This window comes from Bidens hawaiensis, unplaced genomic scaffold (genome assembly GCF_021521415.1).
Source record: "Bidens hawaiensis isolate Kalapana, Puna unplaced genomic scaffold, B.hawaiensis_p1.1 tig00012897_1, whole genome shotgun sequence".
Classification (NCBI taxonomy): Eukaryota; Viridiplantae; Streptophyta; class Magnoliopsida; order Asterales; family Asteraceae; genus Bidens; species Bidens hawaiensis.
In genome coordinates this window covers 3,256-26,482 of record NW_027492076.1, presented here as the reverse complement: position 1 = coordinate 26,482, position 23,227 = coordinate 3,256, and the positions used below count along the sequence as shown (strand labels likewise).

At 37.2% G+C, this 23,227-nt stretch overlaps 1 protein-coding gene across 1 annotated transcript; it reads right to left on the bottom strand.

Annotated features, from left to right (window-relative positions):
* Positions 1-603: 603 nt before the first annotated feature.
* Positions 604-19,234, bottom strand: LOC143542539 (putative phosphoinositide phosphatase SAC9). Its single transcript, XM_077035105.1, has 12 exons — positions 19,172-19,234; positions 18,457-19,055; positions 18,123-18,255; positions 10,544-11,748; positions 9,057-9,164; positions 8,786-8,956; positions 7,509-7,751; positions 5,626-6,033; positions 4,215-4,955; positions 3,231-3,431; positions 1,952-2,590; positions 604-1,084 (listed from the first exon to the last, which is right to left on the bottom strand). Exons 1-12 carry the CDS (start codon positions 19,182-19,184, stop codon positions 803-805), a joined length of 4,743 nt encoding a protein of 1,580 aa, XP_076891220.1. The 5' UTR covers positions 19,185-19,234; the 3' UTR covers positions 604-802.
* Between the last annotated feature and the right edge of the window lie 3,993 nt (positions 19,235-23,227).

Sequence of the window (23,227 nt, the reverse complement as noted above, 5' to 3'; positions counted from 1 at the left end):
CACAATGTCCCTTGAAACATTTAATATACTTTAGAGCATTCATACTGGAGTCTCCATTTCTGTGTCTATAATTTAATTAAAAAATACATTTTTGTTCAAATTTGTTTAATTTTCGAAAACCTCCAACATCCAACTCTCTATCTTAGTCACTATAACTTATTATTATAATTATTTTTCATCCTTGTACAACTTACAACAATATATAGAAGCTTGTGTATGAGCCTCTAAACATCGAGACGTACTCTAGATTCTATATGTTCTTAACAGATATATGGTGTAAAGTTAAGTTATCCTACAAAAGGTCATGAAAATGAGAATGGTGAGAAAGATTTAGGGCCTTTAGGGGTATTTTTAGTTTTTTATTTATATTTTGAGTTATGATTTTTTTAGAGGTTTTTTTATCTTTTTTTTTTTTTGAGTTTCTATTTAATTAATTTTTAGTTTCTTTTAATTTCTTTAATCATTTGTGAGCTTCTATTTTATTAACTTTTAATTTCTTTTACCTGCCAATTGGTTCAAATAGTTGTATTGGTTCTATAAATACGTTCATTTATTCATTTATTTCCGTTTACGTTATATGATAACAAAAGCCACAAGCATTTGGTCTATAGATACAATCAAACACTTGAAAAACAACACAATAAAATGAGTGGAAATTGAAAAAGACATCTGTTTCATTAAGTTTTACACTCACTTGAAGGAAGGAGAATATAAAACGAAAATTCCCCATTATACAAGAAATCTAGACATGATTACAACAATGAATGAGTGTATTTAATGTACAAAATCACACATGTAGCATCTAAACAGCAGAAAGGCTGGCCCATTTCCCCAGCTCATTCGGATCCGGATAATAATATAATTTCACACGGTTTGCTAACAAGAGGCCTCCAGCCAACGGGCCTTGCAGGTCGAAAGAGTCCTCCAGATCAGCAGGATCATCTGCAAATGAAGCAACATCTCCACCTAGTCTAAACAAGACACGCCGAGCGGTCAATGGTCTTGGAAAGTCAAAGTACATAGGTGTTCCAGTCTTCACCTCCGGTAACCGGTATTCTGCAACTACCACCATTTTTCCATTGTCCTGCAAGAACAGAAACAATTAGCTACCTAGAATTAAAATTATTAATTTTGTTCTCGCAATAATTTAGTCTTTTGTAATTAGGCCTGTAAACGAACCGAACGTTCGGCGGGAAGTTCGTTTATGTTCGTTTATTTAATAAATGAACGAACATGAACAACAAATTTGCGTTCGTTTAATTAAACGAACATGAACACATGTTCCGTTCGTTCATTTATGTTCATGAACATTTGTTTATGTTCGTTTATGTATTAATGGAAAATAATTAAATATTATCTAGATAGGTCATCTTCTTAAAAGTTTTATATTTGTTAACTTGTTTCATTTAAGTTCCTTTATATTTGTGTTCATTTACATCTGTTCATACATGCATGTTCGTTTATCTTTGTTCAGTTATGTCCGTTTAGATCTTAAACAAACCCACAAAGGTCCATTTTTAAATAAACAAACATGAACATAAATATTTGTTTGATTAAGTGTCTATGTTCTTTTAAAGTTAAATGAACGAACACGAACATGCCCTTATTCGTGTTCGTTCGATTCATTTACAGACTTTCATTATTCACATTGATGAATACATCGGCCTCAATCTTTAGGCTCTGCCGATTTATTTGTGTTCATTTGTTTTCGTGAACCATTCGTGAACACATTAATTTCCTTAATGAACGAACACGAACATAAAATCTCGTTCGGTAAGTGTTTGTGAACCGTTCGTGAACACATTATTTTCTTAACGAACGAACATGAACAAGGCCTTGTTCGTGTTCGTTCAGGCCTTGTTCGTGTTCGTTCGGTTCGTTTACAGCCCTATTTGTAATGAACCTCTCTTCTATATACGATAGACGACAAGATATTTCTTATAATAAGTACCTGTAAAACGGATACTTGAATGTAAAGAACCGCTGCAGATATGAATCTATCTTCCCAAACAACCGACAACGACGGTGAGTGTGTAACCCGGGGCCTTATGGCACTAAACCCGTCAAGCCGGAACCCAGCGAGCGTCGGTGAAGCTGGAGATAGATATTGCTCCAAAGCGAGCTCGTTGGCAATCAACCTCTCGGCCTCAATGGGAACCTTGAACCGGTTGACTGGTGGCGCTCTCTCCAACCAGTTCCTCACACCACTTTGGTACGAGGTTTGTGTTGGCATCTCTAACTTCACAGGACTTCCAACTACAATGATTCTCTTTGCATGCAGACACGGGTCGGGTACGGGTTCTAAAGACAAGCTTCGGGAGAACGGGTTTTCATCCAAGGATAGAAGGTCAAAATCCTTGTCAAAGTTTAAAGAAGAGGTTGAACCGGTTTTTTGGATACTGAGTTTGATCCAGATGATTCGACAGCGAACCGGGCTTTGAAATGAAAAGTTGATGTGTCTTGGGCATGTGCTACCGGGCTTTTCGGGCCCGGTAAGTTCGGGAGAAGATGTGATGAATGATCCAATATCCCATTTTCCCATTATTTTTCTTTCTTCCTTGTCTATCTTATTGCCTGCCCATATTTGCACCTGCATGGTGAACCAGAATGAATCTCCACTACAGTGTAAATGGGTGGGCCAAATCAGCCAACAGGTCGAAACATGTTAACGAGCCATTTTTAAAAAACATTGGTTTGGTTCGGGCCAAAAGAGGGTTCGACTAAAATGGGCTCGCCTTGAAAAGTCTAGGGGAGTGCTTGGGTCGGGTTTGGGCTCAAGCCAAAAATTCGGTTTTAGAGTTCTTAAAAACTGTTAGGTTTCTCTCTTTTTGGTTTTACCATTTGGCCTTGAAAATTTTTGGCTGCAATAAATTTGGCCTAAAATGATGAATTTGGGGCTAAAACATTATCTTTTTCGTTAAGTGTTATTATAATTTGGGATACAATATTTGGGTTACACTACTATTAAATTCTTGTAAATTACTTATCAATATTAGAAATTAAAATCCATAAATATTGTTCAGTTCGATTTTTTCGGTTTTGAATCTTCATCACATGGAAAACCGCGACCAAACCATGGTTTTTGTTTGGGTCTGGTTCTTGGATAATGTTTTACTTACAGAAAAATAAAATGAATTTTGAAGAGGATTTTGATCATCTTTTGGATATTCGGTTTCTCTTAATAAATATAACTGTGGGAGTATTTGATAACGAGTTATGTTTTTACTTACAGTAGGAGCATCAGACATAGAATAGCCACATGGACTAAGAACAAGGACAACACTGGAGACACTGGAAAGATTGCCAAGAACAATAGCAAATTCAGCGCAAGTGTTTCTAGAAGGTGCTTTCCAGTATGATGAGTCTTGTGACACGCTGTCCAACGGTGCGAGCAATGATAACACTGGTGCTGAACCGGGAGCTGATTCAATCTAGTAAAAGCAAAAAGCAACAAAAGATTTTAGAATCCGTCACATATATACATATATCTATATATACATATAGATGATATATCTATATGTGCATACCATACATACATGATACATATAGTAAAGGTAAAGAGAGATTTCTATTGATATGTTTTAACTATCATACAATGTACGTATATATAGACAAAGTTACAAGAACCCTAAGGGGCTTAGCCAACAAGCTTATGACCACTAACCCTAATATGTGTGTGTGTATTCAAAATTGTTAGTTTGTAATAAATTTTTTGAAATAATAGAATTGGTTCATGATCATGATACATATACATAACTACATCTTCCAAAAACACCCATGACTTAGCAAATTGGATGGTATGACAAGGCTTGTAAGACCTCAAGGTTTCAAATGAAGAAAAAAGAAAAACTTTTGATGAAAGTGGCGAGTGTGAACAAAACCTCAGGGACAATTTCAGCAGTTTACTCAATAAAAAATATACATAATAATAAAGGTTAAATAGCCTGCTCAGTTTACATGGTCGGTTCCAAGTTTCAAACAGAACCAAACGATTAAACCGTCAAACCTTGAAAACTAAACTGCGAACCAAACCGTTTGGATCTCAAACTGACCGACTTGCTTTGGTTTCAACGGTTCGGTCGATTCAAGTTTTTGAACACTCCTTAGTTTAAGCAGGTGAGTATTTCCAAATTTACTTAAAAGCAGAAATTAAGTTTGGCATATACTTGTGAGTGGGACAGAAACAAGAGTAACTAATTGATGAGAGAGAATACCGAATGCAAAATGCTACCAAACGGAAATTCAGCTAATGATTGCTGTCCTTTAAGTAACCGTTGGATGGCATTAGGTCCATTTCTGTCAGACTTGATCATCACTCTTCTGGAAATATAGTCTCTTCCTACAACTTGGTCTAATGCTTTATAAGCAGCAAGATCAGACCTACTACTTCTTCTCTGGTTAACCAAAACCCTAACATAGTCCAGAAGCAATGCATCAAGCACACTATCATGACAGCACAGCTTACAAATAACCCCATCCGTACTAGCAGACCGACTAGACAAATCACCATTATAACTTCCTACAAGAAGAAGAGCTCCTTTACCCCCACAACAAGCCCTGCAAACCTTACGCCGACACTCATTGCACGTGTACACGGAATCCGATGAAGATGTTACATCTTCAGCACGAACTTGACACGGGGCCCCACAACAACCCTCGCCTATTTTATTAATGTTCCAGAAATCAATGTCAATATTATCATCAAGATCAGTTGAATCGAGACCGATAGACCCAATAGTTTTGTCTTCTAGTGAAATGTGACCGGCAAGTGCGAGTGCATTGGCAACCTTGCATAATGAAGACACATAAGATTCTTCAAGCAACAAGTTGGGATTTATAGTGGCGGGATCAATGCCAATAGACAATAAAGCTCTATCGCGTTCAGCAGCAGATAGATTTAGGCTGAGACGTTCGATTTCTAATTTCATAGCGTCAACAAAACTTAACTTGTTAGCCTGCAAAAATTTATTAACATTGTGTATTTATGACCTCAAAAGAAAACAACTTGCATCTATATTGTCTATTGAATGAACTGCAGCATACGAAGGTAGTTACTTTATAACAAGATTTACATATAAAAGTAGAAATGAGTTCCATCTGCATTGTCAATGACTCATATTCGAACCTCTTGAGTGTGTGTAGTTGTCACTCCGCTGTTATTTTATAAATATTGTTTTAACGCTCTCCTTAACATATATAATGATATACAAAACCTACACATGGGTGGCTTCTATATATACATGAATTTTGTTTATGTATTTTTTATAGAATGTTAAAAGAGATGACTAACATTGCCCTTTAACCAATTTTCTTGTATTTTAATACTTTTTTAAATTGAGAAAAAAATATTATTTACTTTGTTCTCTCTTTTCTTGCAAAAAAAAAACCCGTCTTTTGCATAGAACTCTTTAGGGTATTGAAGAAATCAATGTGAATGTGGCAACTGAATATACATATCGATTTTTATTTTGGAAAATATTATCGAGCTGCACACAGATACAATGCGGTAAACAATGGAGTGTCTTTTTCATATGCACCTATAACCGTATTCTACACCAAAACATGACCTTGACCAATCAATTTCAACATATGCAATAGCAAAAGCATATAAAAGAAATAACATACCACATGTGAGGCAGTCAAATTCTTAAAACAACTTATATATTGCTGAGGACCACTTTCAGTTGGCTTTTTATCTTGTACAGAAACCTTAGGAGGAGAATCATATGCTTCATCATCATGACCATGAAACGGGTTGAGAAATGGGTCATGGAAAGCAGGTTCTTGCACTGGTTGTGAAATGGGTCCTGATATAAAGTCATATCCTGATAAGAGGTCCACCCAAGTGCTGGTGGGATTTTCAGATTTTGCAGGGGGCAGTACATCATCAAATGCAAAAGGATTGCTGTTGATATCAGATGGAATAGGATCGGTATCTTCATTAACATTACTGATATGATCCCATAACTTCATTCCAGGTCCATCAGAAGTGAAAAGATCTCTCCATGGAAGAGTGATTCCAAGTATCTCTACCTGTTACATAATCCGGAAAGAGCAACAAGTATAAATTAAATCAACCACCACTGTAATAATAAACGTTTCAACATCAACAGTGACACACACACACAAGCAGTGATTAATTTAACTAAAGATTGAGTGCATCAATCAGAATTGTTGTCACCAGTGTTAATTTGGTTAGAGATTTGTTCACCAGACTTATTGTTAAGATTTAGGAAGTGTTGTCATCACACATGAATGGCATGCTATTTGGATATAGCAATTCAACTGACCCTCCATTTACAGTTCATAACATGCAGATCAACATCTATCATAATTCATCTCTAAGAAATCATACGCTCTCACGGTATTTGAAGCCAAATTAAATGGCTATACCAACATGAACATCATGTCACACCTAAACAGTTAACGTAACAGTATGGTGTAGGTGACGGAAAGTAAATCACTAAATCTAGGGGAAACCATATTGGAAGTTAATCCTAATTCGTTCATATGTGAAAATTTAAGAGCTGAGCAATAAAAGAGTCCACAGATAGGATCAGTTTTATGTTTATCGATTTATTTTGGTATGTTGAATTTAGTATGGCAAGAATATTATGTTTATATGTTTTCCTAATTCGAGTTATAGTATGATTAGAAAGTTATTTAATATTAAATAGAAAGTTATTTAGTATGGCAAGTTTTTCTTTAGAAAGTTATAAATGATGCATTGCAAAGAATTACCCGGTTTTAAATATAGGCATGATTTGGTTAGGGATGTTCTGTGCGATGTTCTTAAACAGGGATTTCTGCAAAAAAGGAGACCCCAGTTAACTTTCTTACAGATCCGCTCGAAGGGAGGTCCATGTTACGACCAGCTGATATTCTTGTGTTTGGGTGGGCAGGGGGGAAACACGCTTGTGTGGACCTTACAGGAGTGTCTCCTCTTGTCGGGCTCAGGGACCGTGGATTTGTTGTGGGTCAGGCTGCGTTGAAGGCCGAATCGGGCAAAGTTGCCAAACATGAGAAAGCCTGTTTAGAAAATCAACACGTGTTTCTCCCTTTTGCTTTTGATACATTTGGGTTTCTGGCCCCGGGGGCCGTGAATTTTCTGAACAGGGTTCAGCGTGTCGTTCATGGTACTTTGTCGTCTCCTACGACCCAACGCTTTGTTTTTAGTAGAATTGGTTTTGCTTTCAAAAGGGGGGTTGCGGCGCAGCTTGTTGCCCGTTTGCCTACCACTTTATTGTAATCATTTTGATTTTAATGATAAATTAATATGAGATTAAGGTTTAATAAACAGAAAGAGTCGTGATCATAGTTTGATCATAAAATCCAGTGTGTTTGTGTGTACTTACGGAATCTGGGCCAACAAACCTATGAAGTAGTTACCAATTACTATTTTTTTTGGAATCAGATGATGCTTGATCAATTTTAAGAAAATACACACCTACTTGTAGAACTAATAATATGGCATTACCGATAAAGTAATATTTTAATATTCACTGTACCTCCCCGAGTGTGATTGGGGTTTTGGCTGACATGGCAGGATAGAAAGTGAGCACAACCACACGAGTAAGAAAATCCAGTTCGCCTTCCAGTTCTTCGAAATCATACAAAAATGGAAGGTTGGTTGTATCTTGGGCATGTAGGCGTGCACCAGCACCCGTCACAGCCATATCCTCTGCACTACTAGGTCCTGGTATGGGTATTGCAATGTTTGTACCACTTGCACACTGAGGAATAGATGCTCCCTGTAACGAAAGATAAGCCATGTTTAACTATTCTAGTTAAGCTAAAACCAGAACATTGCCTAACGTTACCAAGTTCAATATTATACATATTAATATTTAACCAGCTCAAATTTCCATAGTAATTAAATTTTCGAATGTGCATGATGTTTCTTGAACTGCCCAGAATCAGACCGATAACTTTGTTATAGTAGATCAAGCTAGACCAAACTTTTTTTCTTGTTGCTTTTTATAGCATGATTATTATTTCTGACTTCACTGTTTTCTTCTATAATATATAAAATGCAAATGATGAGGGACAACCATATATTAACATTATTTTGTCATTTTGTGACAATCAGTTAAACATATAACTTCTATCAGATATTAAATAGAGTAAAAATGAATCTGAAACAAAAAAAAAGAATTATGCATAGTCAGTTCGTATGTGTGACATTAAACCTAGGTTTTCTCAATTGCAGGTTCATTATCAAAATTTTAAGACACCACAACCTACATTTGTGTGTTACTAATAACCTGCCATAAACCTAGAAAATCTTACAAGCATTTGTGTGCTAAAGCAACATTTAGCCCATGACTTTGGTCTTATCTATCAACAACAGATGTGCTGAATGAAAAAGATAACAATCATGTGTCTTCATTTTGAAGTCAACTTGCTTATGGAATATACATGTGCTCTATTTGATTTCTTTATAGAGAATAGTTGGGTTCTAACGAATCCTTGGTGATTAAATAGGCCAAACAACTTAGGGATGCAGCCACAAAAATGAAGGCTAACTGCAGTTCTTAGAGCTAAGAAACTGAACACACTTGGAAAGATGAAAATGTTAGTTAAAACTAGCATTGTGACGAAGGTTGACTGGAAATAATTGCAATGAAAACTCCTGAAATTTCTATGTTAATAAGCAAGCCTAGAGAAGAAAATTCCAAAAAAGATTCCTGTGCCTTTATATAAGTTTATCGTAACACCAATTAAAGAGAAAAAAAAGTGTGGATACTAATTTAATATGTGGAGTGCTAGGGAAGATTAATCAGACCTCAACAACAAGTTTAAGCCCATCTAGATCATGTCCGGTTCTCACATCAACCCTTGATGGAAATGTTGAACTATCTGCACCATGTGAAATTGTGAGAAGAACCTGGCAAACATGACAGGGCTCGCCAAGATGTATAAAGAGTTCCATTACATCTGCTTCCTGTGGTGAAACCTGTAAAATAGAAACTGGATGGTAAAACTTCAAACTTGTAATTAGCAATAAAGGTATGTCCATGTTTAAGCCTTGGAAAACAGAAACATATTATGGTTACCCAGATAAGATCTTTTTGCTTAAAGCTAAGAAGGCTGCCCCCATCATCAGGACTTGGCATAATGCTGGCAACCGGCTTAAGAAGGCAACCAAATGGTCTACTGGTCACCTGTCAGGGAAAAAAAAAGATGTGTGAGCTGGCGCTTTATTGCAGGCTTCAGACAATGAACAAGACTCGTCAATTTCTTGCTACATTTGAGATCGTGAAACATAAAGGGTGCGACGCTAGTTAATTCTACTTATGAGATTTAAGATAATTGACTAAACAAAAAAAATGAGAAAATTGTTGCTAACTTGTTACTGCATTTCCTGCAAGGTAAAAGCAAAAACTATGTGCAATTTCATGGGTAAAAGCAAAAACAAAATGAGTTCACTAGAATACAAAAACAGATTCTCAATGTGATCAAAAGAATGTATAACACAAAAATAAAGGGTATTTAAAATGCATGTTTTGCAAAGTATTGTTTGTGGAAGCCCTATACCAAACACCAGAGGTAGGTAGGTCCCTGCAGGCAGCTACTGTGTGGGAGCAGCTTCTAAGAACATAATTCACTTTGGATTTCAAGAAATCAGAATTCCATAATACATACAGATACGTAATATCAGACTATGCTCTCCATCTACTGGTATGCATTTGCCAGCATATCAACAGGATAGTTTCAGGCAGGAAGACAAGAATTACTTTGCGAAAGTTCAATATCAAAAACCAGGTGATTAGTGAGGTAATATTGTATACTGAATCTTTCACCAAATCAGGTCAAATTGCTATCCAAAATTTTCGATGTACTACAATTTGGAACAAAGTTCAGGTATCCTAGTCCACTGCTATATTAAAGACCCCCAATTCTAAAATACCAACATGCAACTTTCTTTAAATAAATATTACTAAAAAGTAGTTATTTTATTAACAAAGAAAACCAAGATTAACAGCAAGCTCTGTCTTGAAATTCTCATGAAACCCCATAGATTAATCATAATTTGCTTTATGTAAAATAACGGTGTTTATGACAGAGTGAGATTTTATACTGGTATCCCCACACCTACAAAGTACAAACCATAATATAGAGTAACAGAAAAGGTTCTCATACATTAAACTTAGTTTTAGAGACAAAACTATACATTAGCAGCGTAAGAGAAAAAAAGATGTAACTTAATAAAGGAAGCAAAGTGGGTTCAATATTAGAATATATACTGCAATGAGAATATCCACAGTACAAGGCATGAATGAGTTATTTAAATCCATATTATTTTAAACTAAGCATGCATCACACTGGGACATGAGCTAGTTATAAAATGAACTTTATTATGTTATTACTCGACTATTTACTAACATATTAACCTAACGAAGTAACGAGTTGTAATTTACATGTCGTATTTCTTCATACTTCCCTCATGCCTATGCTAGTAATGAGCCACTCGTGACTTCTTTCAGTAATGCGTTAGGCAAAACATAAATAAGAAAACAATACATCACAAGCAGTTACATACATGTAAGGGTTGGACTGGAAGTGATGGAAGATGCTTGAAAAGCCGTATACCAAGAAACATCTCTAACTGCTTCTGACGAGAGCTATCAACAACTGCATTTTTATATCTTCTCTGCAAAGTTATTTTCACATTTTGTGCAACAGAAAACTGCTGCTTGAACTTTCCCGCTTGCTCACTAAATATACTAAGAACCTGACTATGCATTGCTTTAGATCCAGTATAGAGTGTTGCATGAATATCACCAGCACTTAGAAAAAGGTCAGCCAGTATACAAACTGGTGACAAAACTGTAGACCTTTTAAATTCCTCAAATGACATGTCAAAACGCTTCCAAGATTTATCGGGACATGGATGATTCCACGTTGTAGTCCTAGTATTATGATCAATATAATATGATTTTCCCGTTACAGCATCGGTTCTTTTTTCCCAACCTGGTGGCAAAGGGGCATAGTTTTTAGCAGATTGATAATCAATAGCCAAGTCACTATCAAGAGATATTCCAAGGCGCCTACACTGCTCTGTGAAAACTTGAAGAGCACCAAAATAACTAGCAGCATTTGTGCGGTCCAGAGAATCAGCACAGTTGAAACGAATGACTCCATTTTGATGTAAACGTAAGCAAAACGCGCCCACAAGGTCATCATTGAAAATTACTTCACCTTGACAATCCTTCATTCTCTGACGAGAGGGCAGATAATCTCCTTCTGAAATGCCTATGGATATTGTTGGTGCTTTTAGAAGGTCCCACAATCCTTCAATGGTTCGTTGTTCACCTTTTAACTTAGTACTTGCGTGCCAATCATAGTTTATTAAATGCACTCTAGTGTTAGGAAGTTTCCCGGTTGATCTGATATGGTTCATAGATTTCTCAAAATGGTGAACTAGAATGGATTCTGACTTACCTTCTGCGTTGCGTAACAAGTTAATCAACACAATTGGAACTGCAGAACTTTTCTTTTGATTTGAACCAACCATGGTTATATTTCTTTTATCATATCTTTTAGTTAATCTTTGATAGTATTGTGCACTTCCCATATATGGGTCACGGTCTGAAACATAAATTTCTGCCTCTGCAGCAGTCATCTTTAGTTCTGCACCCCACCACATAGGAATAGTGCCACGTCTCCATATATAGGTGTTGAAAGGAACACTTTGGCCTGCCTTTTTTGGAACCCATACAAGTTGCTCACACTCAACTTCATTGCCTGTTCAGAAAAGATGGCAGTTAAACTGATCAAATGAATCATGAACCACTGACAGCTTGATGTGCAAACCTCCTATAAAAACATGATAAAAGTTAAACTGTTCTAACAATTCTTACTACCACCTATCAACTAAACAACCTGAAGAAGTTCACTCATTTCGTTACTGTGATAACTTCAAACTTCAAATCATATGCTAATCTCTTATTTCCCCTTTTATTGTTGATGCTTCACAAAGTGTATTAGCATAAGTGTAGTGAACCGCAGGGTTGTATGCTGGTTGCTAAAGGATGATCAATTCACTAGTAAGGCCTCATCTTTTTTTTGGGTAAAAGTATGATGCCCTGGCTAATTTTATCATTTTTATGGGTAAAAAGTACGATGCCTGGCGAACTTTATTAATGAAAAAATAAGCATATACAATCAGCTGTCATTTACATGTCCAGTTTGTCTAGATATACGGAAAGCAAAATCTACTTATGAAATGTGATTTTAATCCTATTAGTCTACCAACTCTTGATAGCGTACTCTGTGGGCTAATCCTATACCATTTTTTTAAAAGGAAGTGGATAATAATTACAATAATGTAAGTTTCATAATCACACTTGACACAAATTATTTGTAAAAGAAACAAAAAAAGTTAGCAGAGAAGTGTTAACCCAGACCAAATATGCCACGTTACCAAACCCGTATGACTTTCCCATGCTGCCAACTCCCCCATTACAAGTAATGGTTTCAAGTTCCTCCAGATCATTAAACTATTGCAAGGAACTAAACATGAATTAGATCTACAATCTACCAAATTCTACAAAGTGATAGCTCTAATCATGTTTGTGGGTCACGGGTTAATATTGAAGTTGGCTATTAGCTGTTTTCTGTATGGGAATTGTCAAATAAAAGCTATATGCATCATTGGATGTCCCCCACAAACCGGTCCCACAGCCAACATGAGGGAGGTAAATCACGTTTACATTAGTAAATAGTAAATCGGATGATGCCAGGGTTTGACCCCTGGAGCTCCACAACAAATTCTCACCTCCTTACCACTGAGGCACCTTCATGGGGACAAGGGAATTTTCAAATAAGGTCTAGGGGTATATTTGAGTCCTTTAATATTTGGTTTTTAACTGGTATAAATTTCAGTATTTCGGTAAGGTTTAATTAAGGTTTATAAGTGTCTTTCTTTAGTCAAATTAGGGTTACTTAATGATTTAGGGCCTAGTCTATTAAAAGGGTCATTGGGTTCATTGTAATGTACCAGTTTTTCAATTAATAAAAAAAAAAGAGTCAATAGTTGTTTGATCGGGCATGCATCTTCTGGTTGTTCCTTTTCTGTTTTGAACCAATTCTGTCTACACAAAGAATTAGGAGATACAAGATTGAACTTTTAAAACTTGTTTCGACTAAAAAGTTTGTTCATATTTATTAGACAGTTAATGACATAACTTAATATTAGATGGATACAAAGTGTAAATATGTATTCTATATATTCCATGTAATCATCATAATATCATAATACAATACAAGTACAATTACTTTGTTTAACTTGGTCTCACAGCCAGGTTCCACCCTAACCCTAACTGCCGCCAACTCTTACAACCTCACATCTTCGAACATTTTTTTCCTGTTTGGCTGAACAATGGCCTTGATTGCTGCCTTCTCCACAATTGAGAAAACCTCTCACAACTCTCATAAGTTCGGTTTTACTTTGTCCCCATCAAACTATGGCTTTTGGTAGACGATGATCCACCCTATTCTTGTCACAACAATTTGATAGGCTATGTTGATGGCACCATTCCCTGTCCACCGGCTGTGATCGAACAACCGGCTTCATTAGACAGGGACACTCCCAAAGCATCTCAACCTAACCCTAATCATGCTATATGGGTTGCTAATGATGCCCACGTCCGTATGCTGATTATCTCCACTATATCAGAAGCCTCCTTTTCACATGTTCAAGGTACTACATCTCGAGAACTATGGCTTTCCTTAGAACATGCTTATGCGCCTCATACGGCTTCCCGGGAATACACTTTGAAGACTCAACTTTTGAAGCTCCAGATGAAGGGTGATGAAACCCCTTCTGCATATCTCAACCGGGCAAAAGAATATGCTGATGCCCTTGCTAATATTGGTGAACCTTTTAAAGAAAAAGACGTTATGCTTGTGATTTCCAGCTTGCGTGAGGAGTATAATGGATTCAAATCCACTACTCTTGGTCGACAGGTTCCCACAGCGTTTAATGAGCTCCATGGCCTGCTCTCGGATCATGATCACATGGTCAAACAATCTGCACCAGTTGTGCCACCCCCACAGGCTTTTGTCACAGCTGCCACAGGAACACACCTCTTGCAACAGGACCCTTACAACAGGATTCCTTGCAGGCTCTTTCTCAGCTTGCTTCACAGCTTGGACAGCTTGGTTTTCAATTACAACCCACAACTCAACAATCACAGGCATTCTTTACTTCCTACAATCAGAACAGCCGTGGGCGAAATCGTACCACCAACAATCGTGGTCGTGGTCGTGGTTCAAACAATCGTTACTCTGGGTCTGGGGGAAACCGAAGTCAGTTCAACTGGGCATCCAATCAGAATACAGTATATGGCACGTGCAACCGGTGTGGAATTGGACATCTACCATCAGATTGTCCTAATCGTGACCCTGCTACCATTCGGTCCAGGCAGCAGCCCTCGGCAAATCATGCTGACTATCGTTCTCAAGCATCCTCTTGGCTTCCCGACACTGGTTCTAATAGCCATGTAACCCCAGACCTTTCTAGCCTTGGCACTACTGAATCGTACTATGGCGAGCATGCTCTTCATGTTGGCAATGGTGAGGGTTTACCTATTTTACATGTTGGTTCCACTCGCTTTTATTCACCTAACAAAACCTTTTCCTTGTTAAATGTCCTTCATGTTCCACAAATTAAAAAAAAATCTTCTTTCCGTTCAAAAATTTTGTCACGATAATCATGTTTTCTTTGAATTTCATGATTCTTTTTTTGCTGTGAAGGACAAGGTTACACGCATTACCCTCCTCACGCGTCCAAGTGAGAATGGGCTCTATTCCATCCGTCTTCCTCAAATTCAACAAGTCTCCAAAGTTGCTTTCACTACTGTTCGTGCTCCTGTCCACACTTGGCATCAACGGCTGGGTCACCCTCATCCACAACTGTTGCATTCCATGTTATCTAAGTATTGTCTTCCTGTTTTGAATAAAAGTTCGAGTATTCCTTGTAATGCTTGTCATATTGGGAAATCGTCGAAACTCTCTTTGTCATCCTCTAATTTTAAAAGCACTTCTATCTTGGATTTGGTTTTTTGTGATGTTTGGGGACCGGCTCCTATTACTTCTTATGATGGACATAATTATTTTTTATTGTGTGCTGACCATTTTACACGCTTTATGTGGATTTTCCCTTTAAAACGAAAATCAGATGTATTTGCAATTCTTACACAATTTGTAGCTATGGTTGAACGGCAATTTAAAACAAAACTTAAGTCTGTCCAAACGGATTGGGGTGGAGAATTTAGGAACCTGTCCAATTTTTTCTCTCAACTTGGCATAATCCATCGACGCTCATGTCCACACACTAGTGAGCAAAACGGTTTCGTTGAACGCCGTCATAGACGTGGTAGAAACCGGCCTCACCTTACTTGCCCAATCCGGTGTTCCATCTCGTTTTTGGCATTTTGCGTTCGATACGGCTGTTTACCTTATCAACCGAATGCCCTCTCGTACCTCCTCCCAAATTTCTCCATTTGAACATGTTTTTTCTCACAAGCCCGATTTCTCCTTTTTGCGTGTTTTTGGTTGTCAATGTTACCCTCACATACGTCCGTACAATAAACACAAAATGGAATTTCGTTCCCTCTCATGTGTATTTCTCGGGTACAGCCCCATCCACCACGGGTATCGACGTTTTGACCCGAAAACTGACCGCATCTATATCGCTCGTCATGTTCGTTTTAACGAGCTTCACTTTCCTTTTCTACAAATATCCTCTCCACAACCTTCCCCTCCCACACCAGAACCTTATATCACCAGCTATCCTTCACCCACTATACCCATCGACCCTCTAAAACCTGCTACCTCACCCCCAATTCCCCCATCTCCTACACATGTTCCTGTTACCAATCAACCCACACCTCCTCTTAAAACCTACAGCCGTCGTCCCACACAACCTGCCCAGACCACACCTGTTGCAGTGGTTGCTCCAGCTCCTGCTCCAACCGTGGCCGACTCAGCTCCACCAGCAGTGGCTGACTCAGCTGCTGACCCATCCTCCCCGCCACGTACTCGGCCTGCCAATCTTCGCCAGAATCCTAAAAAGCGGGTTCCCTTTAATCCATCAGCATACACTGCCTCTACCACTCCTTCCGACATTGAACCCACCACCTTTGCTGCTGCCAACAAATCTCCTCGGTGGCGGGCTGCCATGGCTGAAGAGAATGCCACGTGGTCCCTTGTTCCACCTGTTTCTAATGCAAAGGTGGTTGATTGTAAATGGGTTTACAAACTCAAACGGGATCAAACAGGTGCCGTTACTCGTCACAAAGCACTTCTAGTGGCCAAAGGGTTTAAACAACAAGGAGTGGACTATCATGAAACATTTAGTCCAGTTGTCAAGTCCACTACCATTCGCACGGTTCTATCTCTTGCCGTGACACAACGGTGGACACTTCGACAATTGGATGTTCAAAATGCATTTTTGCAAGGAGACCTTACTGAGATAGTTTATTTAAGACAGCCACAAGGCTTTATTGATCCAAAGAGACCGAATCATGTTTGTCTGCTTCATAAAGCCCTTTATGGACTCGAGCAGGCTCCACGTGCATGGTTCAATCGTCTAACCCGGGCCTTAGATTCTCTTGGGTTTAGAGAATCTAAAACAGATCCCTCTCTTTTTATTTATTCCTCTCATGGAACTCTATTATACATGTTGGTTTACGTTGATGACGTAATTCTTACGGGCAACAATCCTGATGTGATTAATCATGTCATTCAATGTTTGGGCCAAACATTTGCCATACAGGATTTGGGATATCTTTCATATGTTTTGGGTGTTGAAGTTGTTCCTCAGGGTTCAGATATGATTCTATCTCAAAAGAAATACATTTTGGAAATACTGCATCGGGCCGGTCTTTCACAGGCAACACCAGTCACATCCCCGATTACTCCCACTGCTAATTTGTCTCTTGGTGACAGCCCTTTGTTTGACAATCCAGTTCGCTATCGTCAGATTGTCGGTGCCCTACAATATGTCACCTTGTCTCGCCCGGACATTACTTTTGCAGTTAATAAGGTTTGTCAGTTTATGCATGCTCCAACTGAAAACCATTGGTCCGCAGTCAAAAGAATACTTTGGTATCTCCAAGGAACGTTTGATTATGGTCTCCTTATCCAACAAGCCTCAGGTTCCTCTCTAAATGCCTATACTGATGCTCATAATTCCTCTCTAAATGCCTTCTCGGATGCGGACTGGGCTGGTTGTCCTGATGACTGACGATCCACCGGGGGATTTGCAATCTATCTTGGTTCCAATCTTATTTCATGGTCTGCCAAGAAACAGCAAACTGTCTCTCGGTCATCAACAGAATCTGAGTACAAAGCCTTAGCTGATACTGTAGCCGGGCTTGAGGCTCTTCTTCGAGAACTTAAGGTTCCTACGTCATCGGCTCCTGTTCTATGGTGTGATAACTTGGGTGCTATATATTTATCTTAGAATCCTGTATTTCATGCTCGCACGAAACATGTTGAGGTTGATTTCCACTTTGTCCGAGAAAAGGTTGCTGAAGGAAAACTTGTTGTGCAATTCATTTCCACACATGACCAGATTGCAGAAATCTTTACCAAGCCGTTGTCGTCACAACGATTTTCCGAGTTACGGTCCAAGCTACAGGTCGTTACCCGGCCTTAGCTTGCGGGGGAATATTAGACAGTTAATGACATAACTTAATATTAGATGGGTACAAAGTGTAAATATGTATTCTATATACATCCCATGTAATCATCATAATATCATAATACAATACACGTACAATTACTTTGTTTAACTATATTCAACTATTGTGCACAACCACAATAGCAATGATGGCTATCAAGTTATAGTGTCAGCTGTTCAAGTACAACTTTTTTTAAAAGTTGAACTACAAAACTATATTGAAAGAACGCATTGGAAAACAGCTTAGACTGAACAAAAGATATAGAAGATCGATAAAAAACACTACAAGAACTCAAGCACTCATGAGTAACCAGACATATTGATAAAGACATAAAGTAACAAACATAATACATTTCCACATAATTTCACAAGATGAATATAACTATAATAAAAAACATAAACAGTATGGGCTTAGAAAATGTCAGCCTACCTGTGCTGTAACATGAATTTATGCCTCTTGCTAAGTATCGTGTGCCTGGATGAAGCCTGCTCCGACGAGCTATAAGAGCAACAATGCCTTCTTGCGGGCCTAAGCTTAGGAAACTTTTACATTCAGCAAAACCCTGTTCATTGACGTAGATTGGTTAAGCATGTGATACTATTGAATCTCATGCTATATGAACTTACCATGTTACAAAATGAATATCATGCTATAACTCTTATTAATAAGGTTATAACTTATAAGAATAAGAGACATATTACCAGTCTGTAATTGGATAGATGTACTAATTTCTTAATTTCCAAGGTTATAACACACAAATTACCTGCAGTAAAACGACACAGTGCTGCTCTAAACCAATTTTTTTAAAAGAACTTGAGAACCACCCATTCCAAACAAACTCCTCATCAGGGTTCCTTACAGTAGTGTGACTCGGAAATGGATGAGTTAAATCCCTTGTTTCACAGAAATAGTGTTTTCCATCAATATCAAGTTCAGCCAATTCTTGAATATTCTTTTTCTCTCCTTTCCCTTGAGGTTGAGGGTTTTGAAGTACAACTTTGACCCACTGACTCTCACTAATAGTGTACACACAGCCATCACCAGGCAGATTCGGAATGCTAGCAGTCAACTTTGTTGCAACTAGCAGCAAACCGGAGCTCCCAAGCACTGCATAACCTAATATGGCTGTTGCATAAATTATACTCTTACAAACTGACCTTGAACCATTTGTGATGTAGTTTAATGCCTCATCTTCAGAGTTAAAAACATCATAACCTTGCTTCCGCTCATGTCTAAGATAACCCGTTGTCGGGTCGATATAAATAACCTGAGTGTCGTTCCTGGAAGACAAGCTAGCAACTATGTACACCTCATTGGTATCAAGTGTAAGTACAACAACAGATGTAGCCCTCAATCTACCAGCTGCAACAGATGTCAAACAAAATCAAGAATGAGAATCCAAAAGTATAGCATGCTAATAAAGGTGGCCTAAGACTTGATAAATCTATAAAATCTTCAAAAAGTTTCTAGGATCTAACCAGGTGATTCCATGATCTCAAGATAAATCTGTCTTATGTGTTGATGACAAGGTTCAACTTCATGATTCCTGTTGTAGAGAACATAAAGTTACATAAAAATATTATGATAAGATAACCGATGCATAGCTTCATCATTATACATCTTTCTTAAAAACATACATAGCTAAAAAGAACAATATGTAATTTATGTATGCACAATCTATAGCTACAACAACAAAAAATGCAGTGCCTAACTGCCTACAGATCCCAACACAACAACGTTCTTACATAACAATTAGATACACCAAATAGTATAATAACATACCTAATTATGGCAATGTAATACAGAATTAGGATAAAAGTTAAACCTAATCTTCAGAGAGTAAAGAGATCATAATTCCAGCTAATAATAACATAGCAATCAATAGCAACAGAATACTAATAAAACAGATCTGATACACATACGAATTCTAAACTAATTAGACGATGATCAAAATAGAAGAAGCGTGAAAGAATGATTTAATGTTAACTACAGACTGTGAAGGTTATAGGTGTAAATAGTTGAGATGATGAAGTGATTGAAAGGATCTGAGATCGATCGATGAGAGAAAGCATAAAGCTTACCGCGTAGTTGACTAAATATATATGAGAAATTATACGATCGGAGCATAAATGGGGCGCCGCCGTGCCGGAGATCGGCTGCGAGGTGTCAACTGTCAGATATAGATAGAGAGGAAGCGATGCGATCCGATCCGATCCGATCCGATCCGATCCGATCCGATCCAAACCAAACCGAATACGAGTCCCCTAGGCTGTATCTTTATTACTTACTTTCATGTTAAGTCTACTAAATATATATATTTTTTATTTGGACTACCAACGCCGGGTACTTCGTACGCGGCCCTCATTGGCTAAAGGTAGCCCGAGCAGGCCATGAGTCCGGACATTCGGAGCCCCTAGCAGTCCACCTATTGAGGGATTCCCCGGATAAATCCCGACCCCCACACGGCATGACAGCGAGGAGCTGGTCAAACCGGGTGAGATCAGGACTCGAACCCTAGCAAGCCAGGGTCATCCATCATATCTCCCATATAAATTGATGATAGTGAGTTTTGACCCCCCTACCTCTCACTAGTAAAAACTGTTGAGTGCTCAACCATTAAGCCACATCCAATTTATAAAAATATATAATTAGATTATAACTTTTTTTAACCATTCTATTATGTTACTTTTTTTCCGGTAAGTATTATTGTTTTTTGATTTATAGATGTAGCAGTAGAACATGATGTCGTGAGAACCAAGCCCAGGTTTAGGGTCAACCAAGTGAGGTATTGGTTTTAGACCTTCAATGTTTCAAGGACTTCAATTTTTAAATACACAGATTTGGATCGGTCTCTAGTCACAGAGATTTGAGCGGTGGTGGAACAAAATTAGGTTTGGGAAGTTGTGAAGGAAACTATTCAAGTACTCCATAGAAAATATAATTTCTCGGTTTGAAATATGCAGTTATATTAAATTAGTTCGCTTAATGTTTTCAGATTTCTAATCCTCTTCAATTATTCCATCTGCAATTGCAATTCTTGAGGTATCCATCGTAACTAGTTTTTATGTTTTCTTGATTCATTAAGCTAATAGAGTTTTTATGTTCTCTAATGGGTTGTTCGTTATTGGTTTTGTAACTAATTTCATGGGTTTGTAACCATATTTTCATGGTTGTCTGTTGTTCATGATTTGATGATTTTGTGTCTCTAAACTTAACTAGAAGTTCTGTGCAAATTATTATCAGTTTTAGAATTCCTGTTAATGTTCTTGAAGTTGTAATTGCTTCGGTCTCAATTCTTTGCTAAAGTGAAATTAGAGTTGTATAGAACAAGTGTAGTTCTTGGACAACTTGTGAAAGCATTACACCATCAAATATTAATTCACAATAGTTCATGTTGTATCTTGCATGTTACATTCAATATAACTAATATGTCATTTGCCATCTCCTTTTTTCTACATATCATTAGAAAATTTATTTGCATTTACAAATATATAAATAAGATTACAATAAGAAATAAAGGAAATTATGAGAATCGGTATATTTTATATGTTGTGGTATGTTGTTCACAAGTATAAAAAAACTGTTCACAAGTACAAAAAACTGTCATTGATTTACAATAGCGGGGGGGGGGGGGGGGGGGGGGGGGGGGGGGGCGGGGCGATATTTGCGCACTTTTGAAGAAGCAGATTGAGTTGCTTGTTTGTATATGCAGGAAACCAGCATTTTAATTTTCAATTTGTTTAGTATCCACTTTAATTGAATATCTTAGTTTATAAAGAAACTGATAATTATGGCATTTATATGACCTTTTAATTGGCTTGGCTCATATGTTTAGTTAGTTATATCATTACCTCGCTCACATAGAGTTACATTTTTTATGAAAAAAGGCCTCAAAACCTGATTTCATTTTAGAACTTCTAGAGGGTTTAGCCGACCCTGGTAAGAACTTCCGAATTCCAGCACCAAAACACTGTAAACCACCTTGTGATTAAACTTATTGATGATGTTAGTGCATGTATTGGTAATTATACTACATGTATTTACTTTTTATGTTGATGATGTATATGTGTACATATTGGTTATTGCATTACAGTTGGTGCCTTTTAAAACATTTGTATATAAAAGTTGTGTGCGCTAGTGATTACTTTGCATGGGCTATTAATAATAAGTATTTGCGCATACAATATGTATATTGCATGCATGATACATAGAGTATACGACGAGTGCTAGGGTGAATGGTATCATCCCTGCCTTCATTGCTCTTCACCTCCCTAACTTTACCGATTGACTTTCATCAGCCTTCCTCCCTCACTCTCATCATCGTGGCTTCATTGGCTTTCCACACCATTCTTCAACGCTAGACGCCCTTCATCACTCTGCCACCTCACAAAAAATACCCTTCATCTCACCATCCCTTTTGTGTTCCTGTGTCTGTACCCTCATAGGTACAATAAACGATGAAAAGCACTGAACATTAAATCTATAATATATATAAACGAAAACCCAAAAATCCTATGTGTCGCGATGTGGTCACTCCCCCCTTTTATGGAAGCCACCAGATTTCTTGATTTTTAAATGGAGACCTCTCATTGATTTAACCCAAATTCATGGGTATAGATCTTACCAAAACCAGATAGCTCTTAAAAGGGTTATAACATCTCATCAAATTAAAAATTAATCTTACCAATTATTTGATATGAAAATCCTATAAAATAGGGATATACTAAAATTTAATATCCAATTTAAAAAGAAAAGGATATTATTTATAATTAATAAACTATTTTATAGTAAAAAACATAAACGGGTCATGGGTCACCAATCCAGATAGCTTTTAAACGGGTTATAACATATCATTTATTTATGAAACCCTTTCATCATCAAACCCTAAGTATATTATTAACTTTCTTACAATAAAGAAAATTAAAATCCAAAAAATAAATATTAAAAAACGAAAAATGTAAAACAACCATTCTCTCAAGCCATCAGATTACTTTATTTGTAAATGAAGGCTTCTCACGCATTTGACCCGAATTCACGGGTAAAGGTCTCACCAAACTCAGATAGCTCTTAAACGGGTTATAACATCTCATTATATTATAAATTAATTTCATCAAATATTTGATATGAAAATCCTATAAAATGAGGATATACTAAAAATTAATATCCTATTTTATTTAAAAAAAAGATATTATTTATAATTAAGAAACAATTTTATAATAAAGAAAATAAACGGGGTAATGGGTATCACCAAACCCAGATAGCTTTTAAACCGGATTATAACATATCATTTATTTGTGAAACCATTTTATCATTAAACCTCAAGTATATTAATTATTAACTTTTTTACAATAAATAAAATTAAAATCCAAATATATATATATATATAAACATTAAAAACGAATAATGTAAAACAACCCCCCGTAATACGGGGGATAAAATCTAGTATATTATATTTGAGTCTATAAACCATAGAAGCCGGAATAAGTCGAAATTTGAGATACAAACCCTTTGGTTTACGGTTCATTTTGATGCTT